Below are 19,942 nucleotides of genomic sequence, written 5' to 3'. Positions count from 1 at the left end.
GGGCACCGCCCCTTGGGCAGGCTCAACCTGACCCACTGGACACCAACTCAGTCCAGCCTCCCGGGGTGGTCCCAGGAGTCACCGTGAGGATGGGGCGGAGCCCGGCCGGCGCTGAAATACGAATCTGGGTGGGTGGGACCCAGTGGCCCCGAAACTTCTGCGGGATAGGTGGGCCCAGGCCTGATGGGCGGGCCCGCCTGGGTGGGCAGTGCGGGGAATTTGTGTATGACTGGCCGGCCCGGCGTAGTGGGCGGGCCCGGGGCACTGGGCGGGACCGACCCGAGCTTGGTGTCGAAGCCCGGAGGGCAACTCCGGAACTCCGCGATCAACGAGCGAGCCTTGCGCAGGCCGTAATCCCAGTCCCGCACCGCCATGGGGCACATCGAGTGGGCCATGTGGGCCAACGAGCAGGCGCTGGCCTCGGGCCTGAGTGAGTAGGCGTGGCGGGGTGGGGTCGGGGGCGGCGGGGCCGCAGACCCCGGAGAAGGGAGGGAGACAAGCCAGGGTCAGAGTGTGGGCAGGGTTGTGGGGTGACCCCCTGGGCCAGAGCCAAGGGCCCGCTGCAGGGGGAGCTGTGGAGATATCTGCTGGCTCCTGGGGCAAGAGTTCCAGGGAACCCTCGGCCTCCCTGGTCCCCAGTCTCCAGCTCCCCTGCCACCTGCTGCTCGGCCTGGAGCCCCCATCCGCATAGGGAAGTTGCAGCTATGGTGGTTTCCGAGTGTCGTCACGCCGGACACGAACCCATACCGACCCCCATCCCTGAAGTGGAGGCGCCTCTCTCCTGCTTCTCTCCTGCTCGTATTCGAAGCACTTACTCTGGAGCACCGTGGGGGCATTGAGGGTTGCAGTTGTTGGAAGCCCCCAAGTCCTGCCCAGCGTTCCCAAGGGGGCTTAAACGAACAGTGCGAGATGTGGCAGAGGGAAGAATGGCCTAGAAGACCTGAGCACTCTAGGGAGGGGTCTTCCCCATCATGCACACGCATAACCCTGTTCAGGCACGGGATGGAGTGGAGGGCCCTCTGCCCTGCCCCTTGCCCCCATACACTGGCACTGCTTCTGCAGGAACCCACTAGGTCCATGTCACCTTGGCTGAGGGCAGACCTCCCTTGTGTACCTGCCTCCCACCAGATGCACTTGCCCACTCCTGATTTGGGCTTCCTACCGGAGTTCACCCTGTCTGAGCCCCACCCTGGGCCTTTTTGGTGTTCCTGCTACATCACACCCACACACTGCAGCCTCTCAGGGTTGAGGCAAGAAGGCCTATTGGCTGGCAGCCCTGCCCCCACATGGCCAAGCTCACTGAGAAGGGGCAGCCCCGTGGTGCCCACACATCAGCGCCCTGTATATGTGGGGGTCTGCTGGGATGAAAAGAGGAAGATGAGGGCTCGGAGAGATAGCACAGCGGCGTTTGCCTTGCAAGCAGCTGATCCAGGACCAATGGTGGTTGGTTTGAATCCCGGTGTCCCATATGGTCCCCCGTGCCTGCCAGGAGCTATTTCTGAGCAGACAGTCAGGAGTAATTCCTGAGCACCGCCGGGTGTGGCCCAAAAACCAAAACCAAAACCAAAAAGAAAAAAAAGGAAGATGATGGAGGGGGGAGAGATAGATAGGGGAAGAGATATGAGAGAGAGAGGGGTGGTGGTGCGTGGCTGATTCTAGTTTGATGCCATCACCACAGAGCATCTCCTAAGTACCTCAGGAGTGATCCCTGTACACAGATCCCTGAGCACTGCCGTGTGATACTAAAAACAAAAATAAGGACTGGAGAGATAGCATGGAGGTAGGGCGTTTGCCTTGCATGCAGAAGGACGGTGGTTCGAAGCCTGTCATCCCAGGAGCGATTTCTGAGAGTAAAGCCAGGAATAACTCCTAAGCACTGCCGGGTGTGAACTAAAAACCAAAAATCAAAAAAAATTATATATATAAAGACAAAAATAGAGGGGCCTGGGGCCAGAGAGATAGCATGGAGATAAGGCATTTGCCTTGCATGCAGAAGGACGGTGTTTCGATTCCTGGCAACCCATATGGTCCCCCGGGCCTGCCAGGAGCGATTTCTTAGTGAAGAGCCAGGAGTAACCAACCCCTGAACGTTGCCGAGTGTGACCCAAAACCAAAAAATAGAAATTAAAAAAAAAATAATAAGGGCCCGGAGAGATAGCACAGCGGCGTTTGCCTTGCAAGCAGCCGATCCAGGACCAAAGGTGGTTGGTTCGAATCCCGGTGTCCCATATGGTCCCCCGTGCCTGCCAGGAGCTATTTCTGAGCAGACAGCCAGGAGTAACCCCTGAGTACCGCCAGGTGTGGCCCAAAAACCAAAAAATAAGAGGAGCGATGGCACAGTGGTACAGTGTTTGCCTTGCACGTGGCTGATCCAGGACGGACTGCAGTGTATCTATCTCATTATGTCCCCCAAGCCAGGAGCAATTTCTGAGTACATAGCCAGATTAACCCCTGAGCGTCACCGAATGTGGCCAAAAGAAAAAGACAAAAATAGAAAAGAATAGGGGCCGGGCGGTGGCGCTGGAGGTAAGGTGCCTGCGCTAGCCTAGGACGAACCGCGGTTCGATCCCCCGGCGTCCCATATGGTCCCCCAAGAAGCCAGGAGCAACTTCTGAGCGCTATAGCCAGGAGTAACCCCTGAGCGTCACAGGGTGTGGCCCCAAAAACCAAAAAAAAAAAAAAAAAAAAAAAGAAGCCAGGAGCAACTTCTGAGCGCATAGCCAGGAGTAACCCCTGAGCGTCACAGGGTGTGGCCCAAAAAAAAATTAAAATAAAAAATAGAAAAGAATAAAAGGGATGAGAAGCTGTGGTTGAGCACATCTGTCCCCAGACTCTCATCTGTCCCCAGATCTGCAGCAGCTGAGATAGCCAGGAGTAACCCTATTCTCTGCCAAGCACCCTGAAAACAAGAAGGAAAGAGGAAATCAGAGAAGGAGGCCTGGATGGGGGTGGGTGACCTTTCACTGGGGCTGTGAGCTGGAACAGGGCAGCCATTCCCAAGGAGGGTGTGAGCTGGGATTTGGGTGACTCCAGGGACACCCCGGGCACAGAGCTGCCAGGTCAGCCAAGCTCTGCTGTTCAGGGAGCTGGCTGAGAGTGGGCTTAACTGTACACCATGAACCAAGACCATGTGCCTACACACATGGTGGGTTGCAGGCAGGAAGCAGCAGGAGAATGAAAGAATGAGCATGACATGGAACTTACTAGAAAGATCAGCTCCTCCGAAGGGAGGGGACATGCACCCAGGGCCTGTATGCCCATCTCCTGCACCCAAAGAAGGAAGGACCATGGAGGGGATAAGACTGAGACAAGACCTGGGAGAGCAGAACAAAAATAGCAAGGAAGAGCAGGAGGAGGAGCTAGAGGAGGAGCTAGTGTGTTCAGGAGTAGGAGCTGATGCAGGTATAGGAGCAGGAACTGAAGTAGGTGAAGATTCATTATAGGTTGCCTCAACCCTTAAGTCCTGAGTTTAGGCTGGAGTCAGCTTGTTTTGAGTCCGGCTGGAGTCAAGCCTTAAGGTTGCCTTTAGGAAGGACTTTATTTGTTCCTGTCCACCCCCGCGGTGCTAAGGAACCGTGCAGTGATGGCTAACCTTTTTGAGCCTGAGTGCCCAAACTGCTGCACAATGCCCGGTCCTCCCAATGCCAGTCGGCCTTGTTGCCAGGTGAGCTGCAAAGCAGACACCAGCATACTCGCCTCCTGCCTCGAGCACCGCATATCTTAATTGCGGACCCCTTCCCACATGCCAGCTGCAAGGCCTTTGCGTGTCACAGGTTCACCATCGAGGGATAGTATCTGGGAGCTGCAATTTGTCCTGTGTGCTGCCCAGGGAGGAATGGAGGGAAGGTTGTGGGTATCTGGGACAATACATAATGAGAGCCACCCTGCCTTGGGCATCCGCTGACCCTGTCTGACCTGACCCTGTCTGTCCCCATCTAACCCCACTGACCCTGCTGACTTTTCTGCCTGCGCATAGTCCTCATCATGGGCGGCATCGTGGCCACGGCTGGGCAGTTCACGCAGTGGCACTTCGGCGCCTACTCCATGTATCCTCTCAGGGTTTGGGGGGCAGTGGGGACAATGGGTTCTCCCAGGTGGCTCTTCCTTGACGGCTCAGTGTGGCGGGCGTGTTTGTGTGCTTGCTGGAGTATCCCCGAGGCCGGAGAGCACGTGGCTCCACTGCAGAACGCTGGTGAGTAATCATTGGGGCCTGTGAGGGGGTGTGGATGGCGTGTGAGGTGTATGGACAGCTCGGTGAGCGTCACCCTGCCTGTCCCCCGCAGTGGACAGAGGTACCTGAGTAAGGTGCTGCAGCTGCTTGGGCCGCTGGCCAGGAACTACTACATCCGGGCCTTCCTGCATCTGGGGTGAGTCACTGTGTCCCACCAGCCGCACTGGCCCTTGATTAGTTGCCCACTGAAGGCCTGAGGGGCTGTGGGGGTCCTGGCTCCATGCCCTCTCCTCCGAGCTCCCGCCCAGGTGGGTGAGGCCTATTGAGGCAGGGCCAGGTGCCCCTGAATACTGCTGGGTGTGACACAAAAGACAAAAATCAAAAAGAAAAAGAGGTGAGAAGCTTGGCCTTCCCTGGAGCCCAGGCCCCATCGCTTCAGCTGTGCGCTTTCCTCCCTGCAGGCTTGCAGTGCCTGCGGGCTTCCTGCTGGCCACCATACTGGGGACAGCCTGCCTGCTCATCGCCAGTACCATCTACTTGCTGGTGAGTGCAGTGGGTGGCCTGGAGCCTTCCCAGGGTCATAGCCAGCCCAGGGGTGCTGTGCAGGGCCGGGGCCAGAATGGGGTTAGTTGTCCTATAGAGGAAGCCTCATCCGGTTACTCCAACACTTCTATTTGTCTCTCGGCCTCCACAAGCTTGGGTCAAGTCGACAACTCCGGGTGAACCTTGGCATCTTGTTGCTTGGCCCCTCTTGCCACTGCTCTCTGGCCATGAGCTGTAGTAGAAGGTTCTCTTTGTGCCGAGCATAGGCTCTCTCTTGTCCAGATGGCCACAGGGTTGGAGCCATGGACTTGGCTGTAGGGTCACTGGCTGCCCTGTGGATGTTGTGCCTGCCACTGATCTCAAGTCAACTCTTTTTGGGCCACACCCGGTGACGCTCAGGGGTTACTCCTGGCTATGCGCACAGAAGTCGCTCCTGGCCTGGGGGACCATATGGGAAACCAGGGGATCGAACCGCTGTCCATCCAAGGCTAGTGCAGGCAAGGCAGGCACCTTACCTCTAGCGCCACTGCCCGGCCCTCAAGTCAACTCTTGATGGGACTTAAGAGCCCGCCGAGTCCCAGTCCCGGGGTGAAACTCCACAATATTTGGTCGCTTCCCCTTCAGTTGCTCTCAGGGACTCTTGAGGGGGATGGGCCCAGCTTTCTAGTCACCAGCCCTGTGTGACACCCCCAGGCGGCCATCCGCGGTGAGCATTGGGCCCCCATTGAGCAGAAGCCCAAGCAGCGGCCACAGGCCAGCGCCACTGTCAAGCAACCGCCCAGCAATCCCCCACCGCGGCCCCCGGCCGAAGCTCGCAAGAAGCCAACTGGGGAATTAGAGGGAGCAGCCGACTCGGATGTGGCAGCAGGGGGCCCGCAGGCCAACCCCATCCCTGTGAGCGACGAAGTTGTGTGAGCAGAGCCTTGACAATAAAATGCCAACTGCTGCACTTGGGGACTGGTGATTGTGGGTCCTTGCTGCCTGAAGCTCAGTGTCCCTCAGCAGTCATGTGTGCTTTGGGGATATTCCACAAAATATGGTAACCCAAAAGGGGGGGGCCTGAGATATCAGGCCCTGCTCCCATCCTGACTGCAAACACATCCATGTAACAGCACATGCTGACGTATGTACATAAATATGTGCTGCGATATACATGAGAGCATATACTCTGTAGTACACAAAACATGCAACATTTGTGTAGCACACATTGTGCATGACACACATGGCACAGTATACATATATCACACACTAATGCAACACATATTGCAACCTACAGGTACCAAGCAATAACACATGCAACCTCAGTGCACCACACAGTGCACAGACAGTATGAACACATACCACACCATGTGGCATGCATCATGCAACATATAATAGCATGGGCTGGAGAGATAGCATGGAGATAAGGCATCTGTCTTGCATGCAGAAGGACAGTGGTTCAAATCCCGGCATCCCATATGGTCCCGAGCCTGCCAGGAGCAATTTCTGAGCATAGAGCCAGGAGTAACCCCTGAGCATTGCCGGGTGTGACCCAAAAACCAAAACCAAATGAACAACATATATATATAGCATGCAGCACATACTACATGTGGCTACGGGACATCCAATAGTCATGCAATAAACCCAGCATGTGCATATAAACCACACCACACACACAAGCCTTCATGCACACACATATAGGCCTCAGCCTAGTCTCCATCACGGTCCATTTCAGCTTCTGGCCTCTACCCCAGTGTCTACCTCAGTGGTAGGCCAAGCCCCATGTGTTGCCCCATGTCTCACTTCTTCATATACACCCAGATCTTGGACATGGACACCAGGAATGGCCACATAGGTGCTCATTGAGGGAAGACCTCCCAGGTATGAGAAGACACCTCCTCCCGAGGCCCTCCCTGGGCTGGGGTGACAGGCAGATATACAGCCAGGTCTCACCTGATGAGCTGTGCAGGTCTGTCCTGGACCCTAGGTTCCCCCTCCCTAATCTGTCCCTGCTCTCCCTCTGGTGTTGGGCCCTCACTGGCCCTGTTTGAGGATGCACTGGAGATAGGAGGGGCCGGGGGCCCCAGGCTTCCCTGCTGTGCATGTGGCAACATGCTCATGTTTCTGGAAGGCCAGCCTAGGTTCCCCCAGCTTGGGTGCAGGGTTAGTGGGAGTGCACCCGCTACAGGCTCTGATGAACCATACACACACACCAGTCCCTAGGCAGGAGTGGGGCCTGAGCAAGGGCACAGTGGGGAGGGTATTTGCCTTGCACACTGTCGACCCAGGTTTGATTCCCAGTACCCCACAGGTCGTCCCCCCCCCCAAGCACACCAGGAATGATGCCTGTCATTGGTTGTGGCCCAAAAGGCAAAATCAAACCAAATAAACCCAGAAATGCAGCTTATTCCAGGCAGGACTGGGGTGCTCTGGGCCAGATCAAGGTCCAAGAAAGAAACTCCCAGAAACATGATGAGGGTTCTCCCAGCAGCCCTCCAGGAGAGGGACCAGATTCTGCTGCCCGCTGTTGTGCTGACAAAGCTGGTGAGGCCGATTAGTGAGCAGAACATACCACAAATAGAAATATATGGGCGGGCCCGGAGAGATAACACAGCGGCACTTGCCTTGCAAGCAGCCGATCCAGAACCTAAGGTGGTTGGTTCGAATCCCGGTGTCCCATATGGTCCCCCGTGCCTGCCAGGAGCTATTTCTGAGCAGACAGCCAGGAGTAACCCCTGAGCACTGCTGGGTGTGGACCAAAAACCAAAAACCAAAAAAAAAAAAGAAATATATGGGCCCGGAGAGATAGCACAGAGGCGTTTGCCTTGCAAGCAGCCGATCCAGGACCAAAGGTGATTGGTTCGAATCCCGGTGTCCCATATGGTCCCCCATGCCTGCCAGGAGCTATTTCTGAGCAGACAGCCAGGAGTAACCCCTGAGCACCACCAGGTGTGGCCCAAAAACCAAAAAAAAAAAAAAAAAAAGTTGGGGCCGGGAAGGTGGCGCTAGAGATAAGGTGTCTGCCTTGTAAGTGCTAGCCAAGGAACGGACCGTGGTTCGATCCCCCGGCGTCCCATATGGTCCCCCCAAGCCAGGGGCAATTTCTGAGCACTTAGCCAGGAGTAACCCCTGAGCATCAAACGGGTGTGGCCCAAAAACCAAAAAAAAAAAAAAAAAAAGTTAAAAAGAAATATAAACATAAATACACATGAACTTGGCTCACAGACAAGAGAGTATTGCAGGATGTGGCTGTAGCTGATGGGCCTGAGAACCTTGTGGAAGGCGGAAACTGGGCCGGAAGAGCCTACAAACGAAGGCAGAGAGGGATGCTGGTTCTCGATACGGCAGCCCTGACCCAGGCCAGCTTCTGCTGGTATCAGCCTGTCCATTTCCACACTGTGAGGACCAAAAGAACCCAGGGGTCACTACACGGGAACCATAACAGCCCCTACTAGCTCTAGGCACCTAGCAAGGGCACCACTGGGGTGCTGAGGTGGTCAGAACAATGGGCAAGGGGGCAGAGGGCACCATAGAGGCAGAGGTGGGGGGGGCAAAGGGCAGCGAGGAGGCAGCTTGCACTTGAAGCACAGGCTGTCCCCTAACAGCTCACTGAAAAGTGTACAGACAGGGATAGATGCAGGTGACAGATGCATGCAGGAGAGGGACATACTAGGGTCCTCTCCTGTGAGGGGCACTGGGTTTTGGGCCAAGGGAAGCCTAGCTGGGCTCAAGAACAGCAGGGGTAGAGCCACTGAGAGGCTGTCATGTCCCAAATAGTTCCCATATCACCCTCAGGTGAGGTGGCTGCTTATCAAAATAGTTTATTTCGGACCCTCAGAAAAACACTCCAGAGCAGGCGCCCACACGCCCTCAGCCTCCCCACCCCCCGGTATTCCTTTCCTTTTTAAATCAACTAAAACAATTTGATGCGTAAAATAAAAGACAGGAAGTGCTTCCCGGTCAGACTTGAGTTAAGAACACGTGTCCACCTCGATCCTGGGTAGAGGAAGGGCCACCAAGAGAGCAGACCCAGCTTGAGCAGCAGGAGGCAGCTGGCCCAGAGGCAGAGCCAAGTCTGGCTGCCTTAAGGGGCCCATCAGGTGGCACCTATGTGGCTTCTTTCCCAGCTGAGAGACATTTTTTGTCTTTTTTAATTGATAAAAAGAATCAGCCCATGAGACATTGGCCGCCTGATGCTGAGCGTGCGCTGGCCGCTGCGGCTACACCTTGCCAGGAATCTTGGCGCGCTTTCGGGCAATGGCATCTTCTACGGCCTTGAGCTGCTTCAGGAGCTCCTCGCGCCGGGACAGGGTGCTGGCCTTGCCTTTGGGGCCAGCAGCACTGCTCTCCGATGCCTTGCCTGGCACACTCGTGACTTTGCTGGTGCTTTTGGACTGGGGAGATAACTGGCGCTTCCTGAGGGAAGAGGGCTGAAGGTGAGGCCCCCAAGGCAGACCCTGGAGTCTCGAGACAGCCCACAACCTCACTGCAGTGGCTCCCCAGAATCGAATGCTCACCTGTCTGCCAGTGCTGGAGCAGTCTTAGAGTTCTGGCCTCGTTGCCGCTCTGGTTTTGGGGAGCCCACCCTCCCGCCAGACTTCCGGTCCCGAGAGCCTATAGGAGGGGAGTAAGGGTGATGGTGACCTGGGGGCTGTGACTGGTGGGTAGGGAGGGGCACAACTTCTCTGGGTTTGCATCATCTTCCTGTTGGCTCAGTGCCCTGCCCACGAGAACTGGTTTGAGCTGAGGAGTGCAGGTGAATCAGATGATGCCCATGGGGAGACCCACAGAGCTGGACGCAGAGGACACGGGCAGCCATAGTAAATGACAAGAAGCTCAAGTGGCTGTAGCAGCAAGTTTCCAACAAGGATATACTTGTGATTCCTCCCTGGCCGAACCCCACACCCCCTCTGGCCCCCATAAGGGGCTGGGGTCAAGGCTCACCTCGCTCTGGGGAGACATTGGTGCGCTTGGCAGGAGGCGGGCTCGGCCGCTCTTTGTCGGAAGGTTCATAGCGCTTCCTGCTCACCTTCTCTGTGGCCTACAACAGAGGGACTGTGAGCCTGGGGTGGGTGGGGTGGTGGGAGAGGTGGGGGGGACCTGGCCCCCTGGGCCCACCTTGTTCAGCAGCGTCAGCTTGATCTCCTTGTGGGCCATGAAGGTGCCCTGCTGGCCAGGGCGGCGTTTGCTGAGCTGCAGGAGGCTCTGGGCTATGCGAACGGGCCGTGGGACGTGAGGAACTTGGAGCTTGAGTAGATGGATCTCGCTTCGCTTGTCCTCCTTCACCCCCGTCTTCCTTCTTCGAACTTTCCTGCCAACAGATGGGCTGGGTGCATATGTGTGCCCCCTGCCTCCCTGAATTGGCCATTTGGAGCCCACAGGTCCCTCACCCTGGTACCTTTGTCCTTCCGGGGCTGGGCCGGGGTGGGGGAGCGTGAGCTGGCAGAGGACACAGGGCTGGCCAAATCAGCATACATGTCGTCTGAGTCAACGCTGTGCGCTGAGCTGCTGCTGGACGAGCCACTGGATGCCGAGGACACGCTGCTGACACTCAGCGACCTGCACACGCACACGGCACCATGGCCCGCCCGCCCCGTGGCCATAGACAGATCCCTGAGAGGCAGGGCTGAGCCCTTCTATGTATGCTGTGCTGAGTGACTCCCTGGGACATAGTGGGGCGCTGGATCAGATGTGGTGGCAGCTCAAGCCCAGTTGGGGCCCCAATACTGACCTGGACCGGGAGCTGGAGCCGCTATAGCTGCTGCCACTGCCGCTGCCGCTAAGGGTCCTCCTGTAGTACACAGAGGCTTGTCCACATGGGCCAGTCATACCTGGGCCCCTGCCCTGGGCTGGCCCAGCCTGATGCTCACCTCCTTGGGGGGCTCCGGGCCTGGCGCTCCTTCCTCCGGGCCTCCCGTGGGTCCCCTGGCTTGGCAGGCTCTGGAGCAGGAGCAACAGTTTTGGTGGCCTGTGGCAGTGGAGGCAGGGCTGGTTTCCGCACTGGCTTCTCCCTGTGGGTGGGGACAAGTGATGGTCAGACATGCTGACCTCAGGCCAGTGTCTGTCCAGGTAGCTATGTGGATATTCACATTCACACACATATGCACCTGGGTACAACTGGAAGTTCCTAGAGTATGTTCCTGCCTGGAGGTAAGGTTCAGGCCACCAAAAGAGGCCAGAGTGTGGCTGTGTCTCCCATAGGAGCCCCTGGCCTCACTGAGGCAAATTCTCCCAGGAGGAACCAACCACGTTTGCCAGCAAGGTACCCCAGCAGGCTGGGTAGTGGGTACCCCTAGCTCTGGGACCCAGACAGGGATGGCTCTGTACAGGCCAGTGGACCCAGAAGGGAAACTCTCCTACTTACCCTGCTTTCCCGGGAGGCACGGTGGACTCCCCCTTGGTTCTGACAGGCCGATGTGGGGAAGGTGTGGGGGATGGGGAAGGAGATGAGGAGAAGGACTGGGACCTGGAGGGGAGAAAAAGACAGGAATGAGTCAACCAGGACTGCCTAGACCCGCACAGCCAGGTTCACTTGCTGCCAATGGGCTGCCAAAGGTGACCAGGTGACCCTAGGAATCAAGCCCAAGGTGCTGTGTGCAGGCGCACTGACCTCTGTGTCCTGGGGTGTGTGTGTCCTGGGTTGCATATGTCCCACTTGGGGAGCCCTGATTGCGCAGCTGCGGCTCACCTGGAGCGGCTACCCGAGAAGGAGCTGTGGCGGGAGGAACGGCTAGAGTAGGAACTGTAGGATGAGGACCGTGACCGTGACCGCGAAGAGCCCGAACCCGAGTAGGATGACGACCTGGATGATGACCTGCAGCAGGGATAGACATCATGTCCCCTCCTTGTTCATGGCTCAGGAAGCTCCATGTCCCTCCGCCCCAGAGTCTATGGCCTCACCTGGAAGAGTTGGAGGCTGAAGCAGATGAAGCCGAAGTTTTCCGGCGCCTCCGTGCCCGGCTAGGGGACACTGACACCCCGAGTTTTTTCTTGGGGGACTTGGACCGGCGCCAGGGATCCTTCCACTCATCGGCACGCTTCACCTGGGGCCCCACAGAGGCGCCTTCCTTCTTTGGTGGCTCTGCTTGGCGGCTAGGAACAGACAGGGGCTGGCTTAGAGGCTCCCAAGGCCCCATAGGGAGAGCTGGTCAGGGCTCAGTGTCCAGATACAGGAGGCCCTGGTGCCCTGCACTTGACAAGGCAGGAGAATACAAGGTAGAGGGGAACCAAGAGAGCCAATGTCCTGCAAGACCCCCTGGGTACTGCCTGTACTTGGAACTTGACACTATCCTAATCTGAGCAACAGGCTCCATCTTATTACACACACACAGATGCACACACTGAACATACACACACCTACACATCCATGCACACACAACTGCACTTGCATACACACTGGACAACCCCCTCCACATGCCTGCATACGTGCATACACACATTCCACCCTTCGAAAAAGGAATGAAAAAATTCTCATTTATCATGCTTGCCAACAGAGCTCCAAGAACACATGTGCAGGGCCTGGAGAGATAACACAGCGGCGTTTGCCTTGCAAGCAGCCGATCCAGGACCAAAGGTGGTTGGTTCGAATCCCGGTGTCCCATATGGTCCCCCGTGCCTGCCAGGAGCTATTTCTGAGCAGACAGCCAGGAGTAACCCCTGAGCACCGCCGGGTGTGGACCAAAAACCAAAAAAAAAAAAAAAAAGAACACATGTGCAACACAGAAGGAAGAAGGCCTTTTGGAGCTTGGTGTGACAGGTGAAGGTGCCTACTTCAGGGCAGTGTCCAGGCCAGTCACCCGAACCCAATATTGAGACAACAGTGAGATTATATGAGGGGCTGTTTGGACCAAACTGCCATAGGGGCCATGGGGGCACAATCAGGGCAGAGTCAAGGCTCCAGGCTCTCGCCTCCAGACTGGTCTGGGGATAGTGGGATAGTGAAGGCATTGCTAGGCCCTGGCATTGGGCTCTCAGGCAGAGCCATCCTTGTACCTGGCATAGAGTCATAGTCCATCAGCTCAAACAGGAGAAAAGAATCTATGTGGGGCAGGTAGACCAGAAAACCGGTGCCACAGATCCACAACTGGAAGGGAGGATGTGGACGGGCCTTGATACGTCCAGACCCAGGACTCCAACTGACTCCAGATGGATCAGATATGGAATCATCAGCCTTAACTGCACAGACACAGGTCACCAAAGCTACAATGCTGTCACCAAAGACACCATAAACCGCAGTTCCAGACCAAGGGCAAAGGGGCTTGCTGGAGTGGGGGAAATGAGCTAAGAACTGGCAGGAGGCCAGGCAGGCTGGGTAGCATAGTCCAGGTTGCCCATAGAAGGCGCAGCAAAAGTGCACGTCTGTCTACCTGGGGGGCTGTGGAGAGCGGGGTTTGAGCTTGTCCTTGTCCTTGTCACGCTGCTGCCGGTCTTTCTCATCTCGTCTGGCCCGCTCGCGCTCCCACTCCTCTTTCCGCCTCTGCCGGTCCTTGTCTCTCTCGCGCTCCCTCTCCCCTCTCTCGTTGCCCGCCGTTCCCGTTCACGCTCTCGCTCACAGCTCCGTTCACGCTCCCGTTGCCGGGTGTCCCGCTCTCTTTCTCGCTCGCGCTCCTTTGAGACAAGCAGCAGGGTTGGCCTCATGGGGGAGAGGGGAGACAGAAACCACCCTAGGCGAGGCACTCTGGTGACTTGGCAGCTCTGGCAGAAACACCAGGGGACAGGCATGGGGCTCCCACTACCCTGGAGGTTCCCACTAGCCAGGAGAGGAGGCTGTGTGCTCCTGTGTCCCATGGTTCACTGGGACCCTGGGAGCTGGCGGCTGAAGGGAATAGCGAGAGCCACACCAAGGTGACTCCAGCATGCTCATCTTGAGGACCAACAAGTCTCTCTGAGAGACATGGGCCATGAGGTGATAGCACCTCCAGAGTGCTCCAGGATGTCAAGCTTATGTCCCCCTGCAGTTACCCCAGATCCCCACTCACCCGGTAGCTGTGGTATGGCTCTGCTTCTGTGTACTGCACCCGAAAGTTCTCATATTGCCCGCCCCGCCAGAACCGCTCCACCTCGTAGTCATAGTAGGGGTCGGCGTAGGGCTCTAGTCTGGAAGAGGGGGTGAGGGTGGTCAGGGCAGGGATAGATATGGAGGAGGAAGAGGAAGCAATTAGGACAGGAGCCAGGAGCTAGGACCCAGGAACCTGTTCCAGCTGCCGATGAACGGAAAAGGGAGCATTTTTGTCAACTTTAGCCCAGGAAAGGACCACCATGGCCGGGAGAGCAAAGAGCAGGATGGAGCACAGGTGGAGCATGAAGACATGGGAAGGCTGTGAACAGCCCAAGATGGGGAAAGGGGGCTCAGACCCTTTCAGGGACACAAGGAAAGTATGGAGGAAAGGGGAGTGAGGGGCCAAGAACTGTGGCGGGTTGGTAGGAGGACCACTGATCAGTCCCTGTGGAAAGCCCCAACAGCCCTGGGTGCCCACGGGCCTCACACAGGGTCGCGGACATCCCTCGTGAGCCGGCAGGTCCAGTCTCGGAGAACCTCATTCTCCTTGTCAAAGCCTCGCTCATCCTCCCCAATGGTCACAGTTAGTCGCTTCTCCTCAAAGTCTGGCTCCTGTTCTTTCCGGATCGTGGCTTTTTTCAGGACCTGCAGAGGGCAGGTACAACCATGATAAGCAGATAGGCTGGACAACAAGGGGTGGGGTAGGGAGACAGGCTCCCAATGCCCACAGTGGCCACTCACACAAGGCTTGGTAGAGGCAAGCATGGAATGGGGCAGAGGTGCGAGGAAGAGGTGAGGGTGAGGCAGAGGCAGGCTGGGGAAGACCTGGGGCTTCTATCTTTGTGCCATTAGAACTGACTTGGGACCCCAGAGGCCTGCTGCCACCTGCTCCTTTGGGCACTCTGCCTTGGGCAAAGTGTGAGCAGAGGTGGCAGGGAGCTGATGGTAGCCCTGAAAAAACTCAAGTTTTCTACCCACCTCCTCAGGGATCCCCCAGAGCCCCATTACTCAGTTACCTCCTTGGCGTGCCGGAGTCCTCGCTCCCAGGCACTCTCGGTGGGAGGTTCTGGAGGAGGTGGTGGTAAGATCTCATCAAGCACTGGCCCACCCTGCAGGAAACAGAGAATTGAGGGAGCGGGAAACACAGCAGGACAGGTACCAGGCCCTGGGCACTCCCATTCCACCCACACAGTGCCTGGCAGTGGACGAACCCAGGGGTTGGTGGGCATCAGTGGGTGTGGCCCCAGGGGTGGAGCGCCATTGGGTGGGAAGGGCTCAGCCTTGCTGATGAGGGAGTAGTTGCCCTTGTCGTTGACGCCAGGTGGATAAAGCGGCAGTTCATACCCCAGGTGCAGTTTCCTAGGGGGCAAAGATCAGTGGTTAGTGTAGGAGGCTCAGTGGCAGTAGTACCAGGCATTGCCCCTCCTGAGGCTCTGAGGATATTGGGGGCCTATGGGCTGCCCTAGGGATCCCTGGTCTCCCGCCATCCCCTCCCAGGAGACCTGAAGGGGCTTCTGTGGTGGGAGGGAATCTGCAAGGAGGCAACCAAAGGGGACATGGTGGCCTCAGGCTGAGTTCTTCCCTTCCCGCAAACTGTAGGAGAGGGGGCCATGCACACACACTCTCACTCATGTGCACACACACTGGCAGAGGTGCCATGTGGGGGATGGGCCCAGGAAGCCCAGGCCTGAGTTTTGCTGGTCTGCAGACTCAGATGGGGGTCATGGCAGTTGCAAGGGACCCAGGGCCAGACTCTGCCCAGGCACAGAGAAGGCCCTGGGCCTCTGTCTGGTCTCTGAGTCTCACACCAGGAGGCAAATGGCAACTGTGTGCCTGGAGCCATAGCCCTGAGTCCGGAGGCAATGCTCCCTATCAGTCCCATACTGCAGCTCAGGTTCAGGCAGCCAGAATGGAGCACATCAGCTGCAGAGCCCAAAGGCAGATCTGTACCCACACCCAGCTGCCTCCATCCACAGCCACACACAAACGTCCAGAATCTGGCCTGTCTGGAAAACGGAAGAGGCCCCAAAGTGACTGTTGTGAACCTGCTGTGCATGGCCTCAGCTCTCAGGGTTCTAGGGTGACACCATCAACTCCCTGCACAGCAGAGTAGGTAATGACCCTCCTAGGAGCACTTGCTATCTTGCCCACCTCAGTGCCTGTATGACTAAGTCCTGGGATCTGGCTGGGGTCACAGGCTGCGGTCAGGCACAAACCTGTTCCCTATCAGCTCAGGGGCAACCAGGGCACCATAGAGAGGCCAGAGCTGGAGAGGAGGACATTCTGGCGAGGCCAGGGCCCCAGCAATTAGGCTCACCCCAAACAGCTGTTGACAGGGTGTGGGGAAGAAAGATGCCTGTGCTTCACCTTCCCCAGCGGAAAACACCATCAATATTGCAGAGGCAAGCCTAGAAGACCATGTTGTTGCGCACACACACACACACACACACACATGCTGCCACACTGTGAGAATATGCAGTCAAAGGACACATGATAGCAGAGATGAGAATTCAGGTCCCCACTTTAGCGCCCTGCAGTTTGGAACTGTACCTGGCACTGAGGCTGCTCAGTGGGCAGAGACCTTCCCTTTTATTGTTTCCGGGCCACACCCAGAAATATTCAGCATTACTAGCTTTGCATTCAGAAATCACTCCTGGTGGTGCTTAGGGACCATATTGGATGACAAGGATTGAACCCAGGTCAGCCATGTGCAAGGCAAATGCCCTCCCTGCTGTGGTATCACTCTGGCCTCCACTTCCCTCATTTGGGGGCACACCCAGCAGGGCCAGAGGCAGCTTCCCCAGAACCCAGAGGACATGAGGAGCCAGGGTTTGAGCCACAAGATGCACCAATTCCATGTTAAGTCTGAGCACAGAGAGTGCGGAGGAAGAACAGGCTTGTTTTTGAAGACTTCCCAGGAACTTTGGGTGGAGACAGCCCAGTCATCTAAGGTAGGACAGGCAGACTCACAAATGGGCAAGCAGAACAAAGTAATGGGAGTGTCCTGCATTGTGTCCATTTGTATCACTGAACCTTTGGCTACTAAAGCCAAAATGTGTTCAGATCAGAAGTGGCTATTCTGTATCTGGAGCCACACCTGGAGTGCTGGAGATGTCTCTGGGTTGTGGGTGGGGTCCTCTTCTGAGAGTACTCAGAGGACACCAAGGGACCAGGACCAAGCCACTGTTTTCATCTCCTGCAGACCAAACATGTGCTGAACCTGAGTATATCACTTGGCCTTTAACAAGTGTCTTAGAAAAACTTAGGGGTAGACCGTGTGTGGGGGCGAGGGCACTTGCCTTGTGTAGCTACTACTCTGCTGCCAATCCCCAACACATGTACACTCTGGAGCAGAAATAGCCCCTGAGCACTGTTGGATGGGGCACACTGCCCCCAAACCCCAAAGTAGTCAGGGCTTGGGGTTGCCCAGCACATACCCTCCCTGAGGGGAAGAATGAGCCAGGTGAAAAGAGAGCCCCCAGCCAATGCCGGGCCAGGGCAAGCCTGGCTCCCCTCCTCCGGTGCCTAGGCCCTCCAAGCCCTTCCTGCGGCATTGGTTGCCTGGGAGGCCCTGGGTGGGAGGGCGTTGCTGGTACCTTTGACCCGGCCTCTGAGTGGGGACGGAAATTTGGAATTGGTGGGAGAAAGGTGGACAACGGTGGCCCCACATCTGGAAGAGAAGTACAGGGACGCTTGTGAGCCTGTTGCGCTCCCACTGAGCTGCCGGCGGAGGCCTCCCGGGGCCCAGGTGCACCCCCATATCTGTCCCTGGGCCCCCAAGAGGGCTCGAGTTCCCCTGGACTCGCCATGGGCGGGAGCTGCCGTTCTCTGTGCTCCTGGCCCGCCCAGTTACCTTTCATGAAGAAGCGGCAGGTGGGGCGAGGCCTCACCTTCCTGTCGCTGGGGTCCTTCACTTCCCCCTCTTCCAGGTCGTCGTCCTGAAACGGAGGACGGGCTGAGGGTCGAGGTGGGGGCCCACCTCCCTGGTCTGCCTGCACCCTGGGCACCATGCGAGGCCAAGGACACAGCCAGAGCAGGCTTGGTCCCTTTGGGATCCAAAAATGCTGCTTGTATTCTCAGGCATGTGGGGTGCGGGGAGGATGTTTGAGTCAGTGGTGGCAAATTGTGTGTGTGTCTTTGAACAAGGGGCTGGAGGGTGTGCAAAGTCTGAGCAGGGGGCTCCACAAGAGCACAGGGACCTGCCCTGCCCCCAGGGCCCCATTAACACCCTGCCAACATCCTCCAGTTGTGCCTGAATCTCCTGCTAGGTGTGAGTTCTGAGCCCCTTGTAGGCATCTCAGTGCCTGAGTCCAGACCCTTGTGGGGAGCAGCTGATGTGGAAGGAGGCATATTTCCACCCTTCAGGACACCGACCCTGAGTGGACCGGGGCACTGACTGGCCCTTTCAGAACATGCACAGAGATGAGCACAGGGGTGAGTCCCACACAGGGTAGCAAGGGCTGCTGGAGCCTTGAACAACCCTCACTGCTGCAGTCAACCTGGGCTGGCCCACAGCCCAGCAGCACACCCAGTGGCACTCCAGAGGGTTCTGAGAAATGCCTGTTCTTGAAGGGGTGTGATAACATGAGGTGGGAGTAGAGAGGCTGCTGCTGGGTGTGAGTGGTGGTGATGACCTGCATCCTCACACCAGGCAACCTCGACTCCTCCCTGAGGAGAGAGAAGGATGCATGCAGTCTTGGGTCTGACCAAAGTCTCACCCCAATGGGTCCCACATGTACACATAGGAGGGTGCTCCATTGCGGAGCCAGCCCTGGACTCCTCACCACCTGAATGCTGAAGCCTGTGAGCACACACCAGGCCCCAATTCTGTCCAGAGAAGCAGCGCAAGGGAAGCAACCCCAGGGTTAACACAGGCACAGCCCCAGCTGGCAGGAGGGTGGCAGTACAGTGGGCACAGGCTCCCCACACTGCTGCAGGCACAAAAGAACAGACCAGACCATCCCCTCTCCCAGGTGGGGAATCCACTTCTCCCATAACCCTGGTTAATCCCTCACACTCACGTCGATCTCACCATCGTCGATCTCGCCATCATCGTCCTCCTTCTTCTTCTCCTTGCTCACCTCCTCAGACTCCTGTTCTGCAGTGTCAGGAGCAGCGGCTTCCCCCTGCCCCCCCGCAGTGCTGTCGCCCTTTTCCTCGGTCTCTTCCTCCTGTCCTGTGGGCACTGGTTCCTCAGGCACCTCCTCATCATAGTCCAACTCGTGCTCGTCCAGTTCCCGGGTCACTGATGAGGCCTCATCCCTCAGGTCACTGGTGTGGTCCTCCTCCCCATGTGGGGGGCTCCCGGAAGCCCCGGTCAGCTCACCGGCCGCCTCCTCCTCCTCCTCCTCCTCCAGGTCAGAAGGCTGACCCCCCACCCCATCCGCATCCTGCTCGGACCCACTGTCCCGCAGGATGTCATCATCTGACACGCCTGGCTGCTCCTCTTCCTCCTCGTCCTCTGGCGAGCGTGGGTCCCGGTCAGGACTCTCAGCCACATCCATCGGTGCCCACCGTTCTTGGAGGGGGAGAGAAAGAGGGAGAGAGGGTAAGAGAGGGTGATGGGGGGAGAGAAAGAAAGAGAGAGAGAAAGAGAGAGAGAGAGAGAGAGAGAGAGAGAGAGAGAGAGAGAGAACAGAGACCCAGTTTAGCTCCAGTGTCCCGCTGGGTCTAGGAGGAGGTACTCATGGATCCCCTGAAGAGTACAGAGCAGAAGTCCCTTGGCCTGCAGGGGCCCTGGACATGGAGCCTGACGACAACTGACCCATAGGCAACAGTTCCCAGGACTCTCTGAGGAAGAGAACTGGGTTCTGCCTTCCATCTGCAGGAGACACCAAGGGGCCCCACAGGGGCTGAAACTCTCACACACACCACCACTTGCACCATGGAGTGGCTGTGCCCTGCCTGAACTCCACATCTCTGCCTTCCTGTCTCTCAGACCAGACCCAGGACACCCAAAAGTCAAGGCTGTGCTGACCACTGGTGTCTCCCTGGCCGCCTTGTCTGTTTAAAATTACAAGATGGTCCTGATGCAAACTCACCCCCACAATAGATTGAGCGGTTACACGACCTGGGATGGGGAAGTTTCTCAACTTCACATCTGATGAGGGAAAGCGATGGTGAAGGATGTCAGGTTGCAGCCAGTTAGTTATAAAGAGTGAAAAGGCCACTTTGCTGTTAGTGGGAATGAACTAACTGCTTTACCTGAACTCATGCCAGCACAAGCACTCTATAGTGAACACCCTCAGTAA

General features: G+C 57.1%; 2 protein-coding genes across 2 annotated transcripts; one reads left to right on the top strand and one right to left on the bottom strand.

Annotated features, from left to right (window-relative positions):
* Positions 1-241: 241 nt before the first annotated feature.
* On the top strand, positions 242-5,661 carry LOC126027775 (cytochrome b-245 light chain). Its single transcript, XM_049786789.1, has 6 exons — positions 242-430; positions 3,977-4,046; positions 4,118-4,192; positions 4,284-4,367; positions 4,633-4,714; positions 5,408-5,661. Exons 1-6 carry the CDS (start codon positions 373-375, stop codon positions 5,627-5,629), a joined length of 591 nt encoding a protein of 196 aa, XP_049642746.1. The 5' UTR covers positions 242-372; the 3' UTR covers positions 5,630-5,661.
* A 2,835-nt stretch (positions 5,662-8,496) lies between these two features.
* On the bottom strand, positions 8,497-19,242 carry ZC3H18 (zinc finger CCCH-type containing 18). The gene is given in 22 exon segments (XM_049786820.1): positions 8,497-9,109; positions 9,211-9,307; positions 9,638-9,734; positions 9,812-9,869; positions 9,871-10,004; positions 10,084-10,252; positions 10,425-10,484; positions 10,564-10,704; positions 11,058-11,159; positions 11,382-11,507; positions 11,594-11,785; positions 13,060-13,216; positions 13,219-13,300; positions 13,672-13,789; positions 14,179-14,336; positions 14,708-14,800; positions 14,903-15,012; positions 15,015-15,050; positions 17,288-17,315; positions 17,318-17,361; positions 17,545-17,629; positions 18,713-19,242. Coding segments are annotated over 22 exon segments (2,766 nt in total). The 5' UTR covers positions 19,196-19,242; the 3' UTR covers positions 8,497-8,913.
* Positions 19,243-19,942: the final 700 nt, after the last annotated feature.

This window comes from Suncus etruscus, chromosome 14, assembly GCF_024139225.1.
Source record: "Suncus etruscus isolate mSunEtr1 chromosome 14, mSunEtr1.pri.cur, whole genome shotgun sequence".
Taxonomy (NCBI): domain Eukaryota; kingdom Metazoa; phylum Chordata; class Mammalia; order Eulipotyphla; family Soricidae; genus Suncus; species Suncus etruscus.
This window is presented reverse-complemented; position numbering and strand designations above follow the sequence as displayed.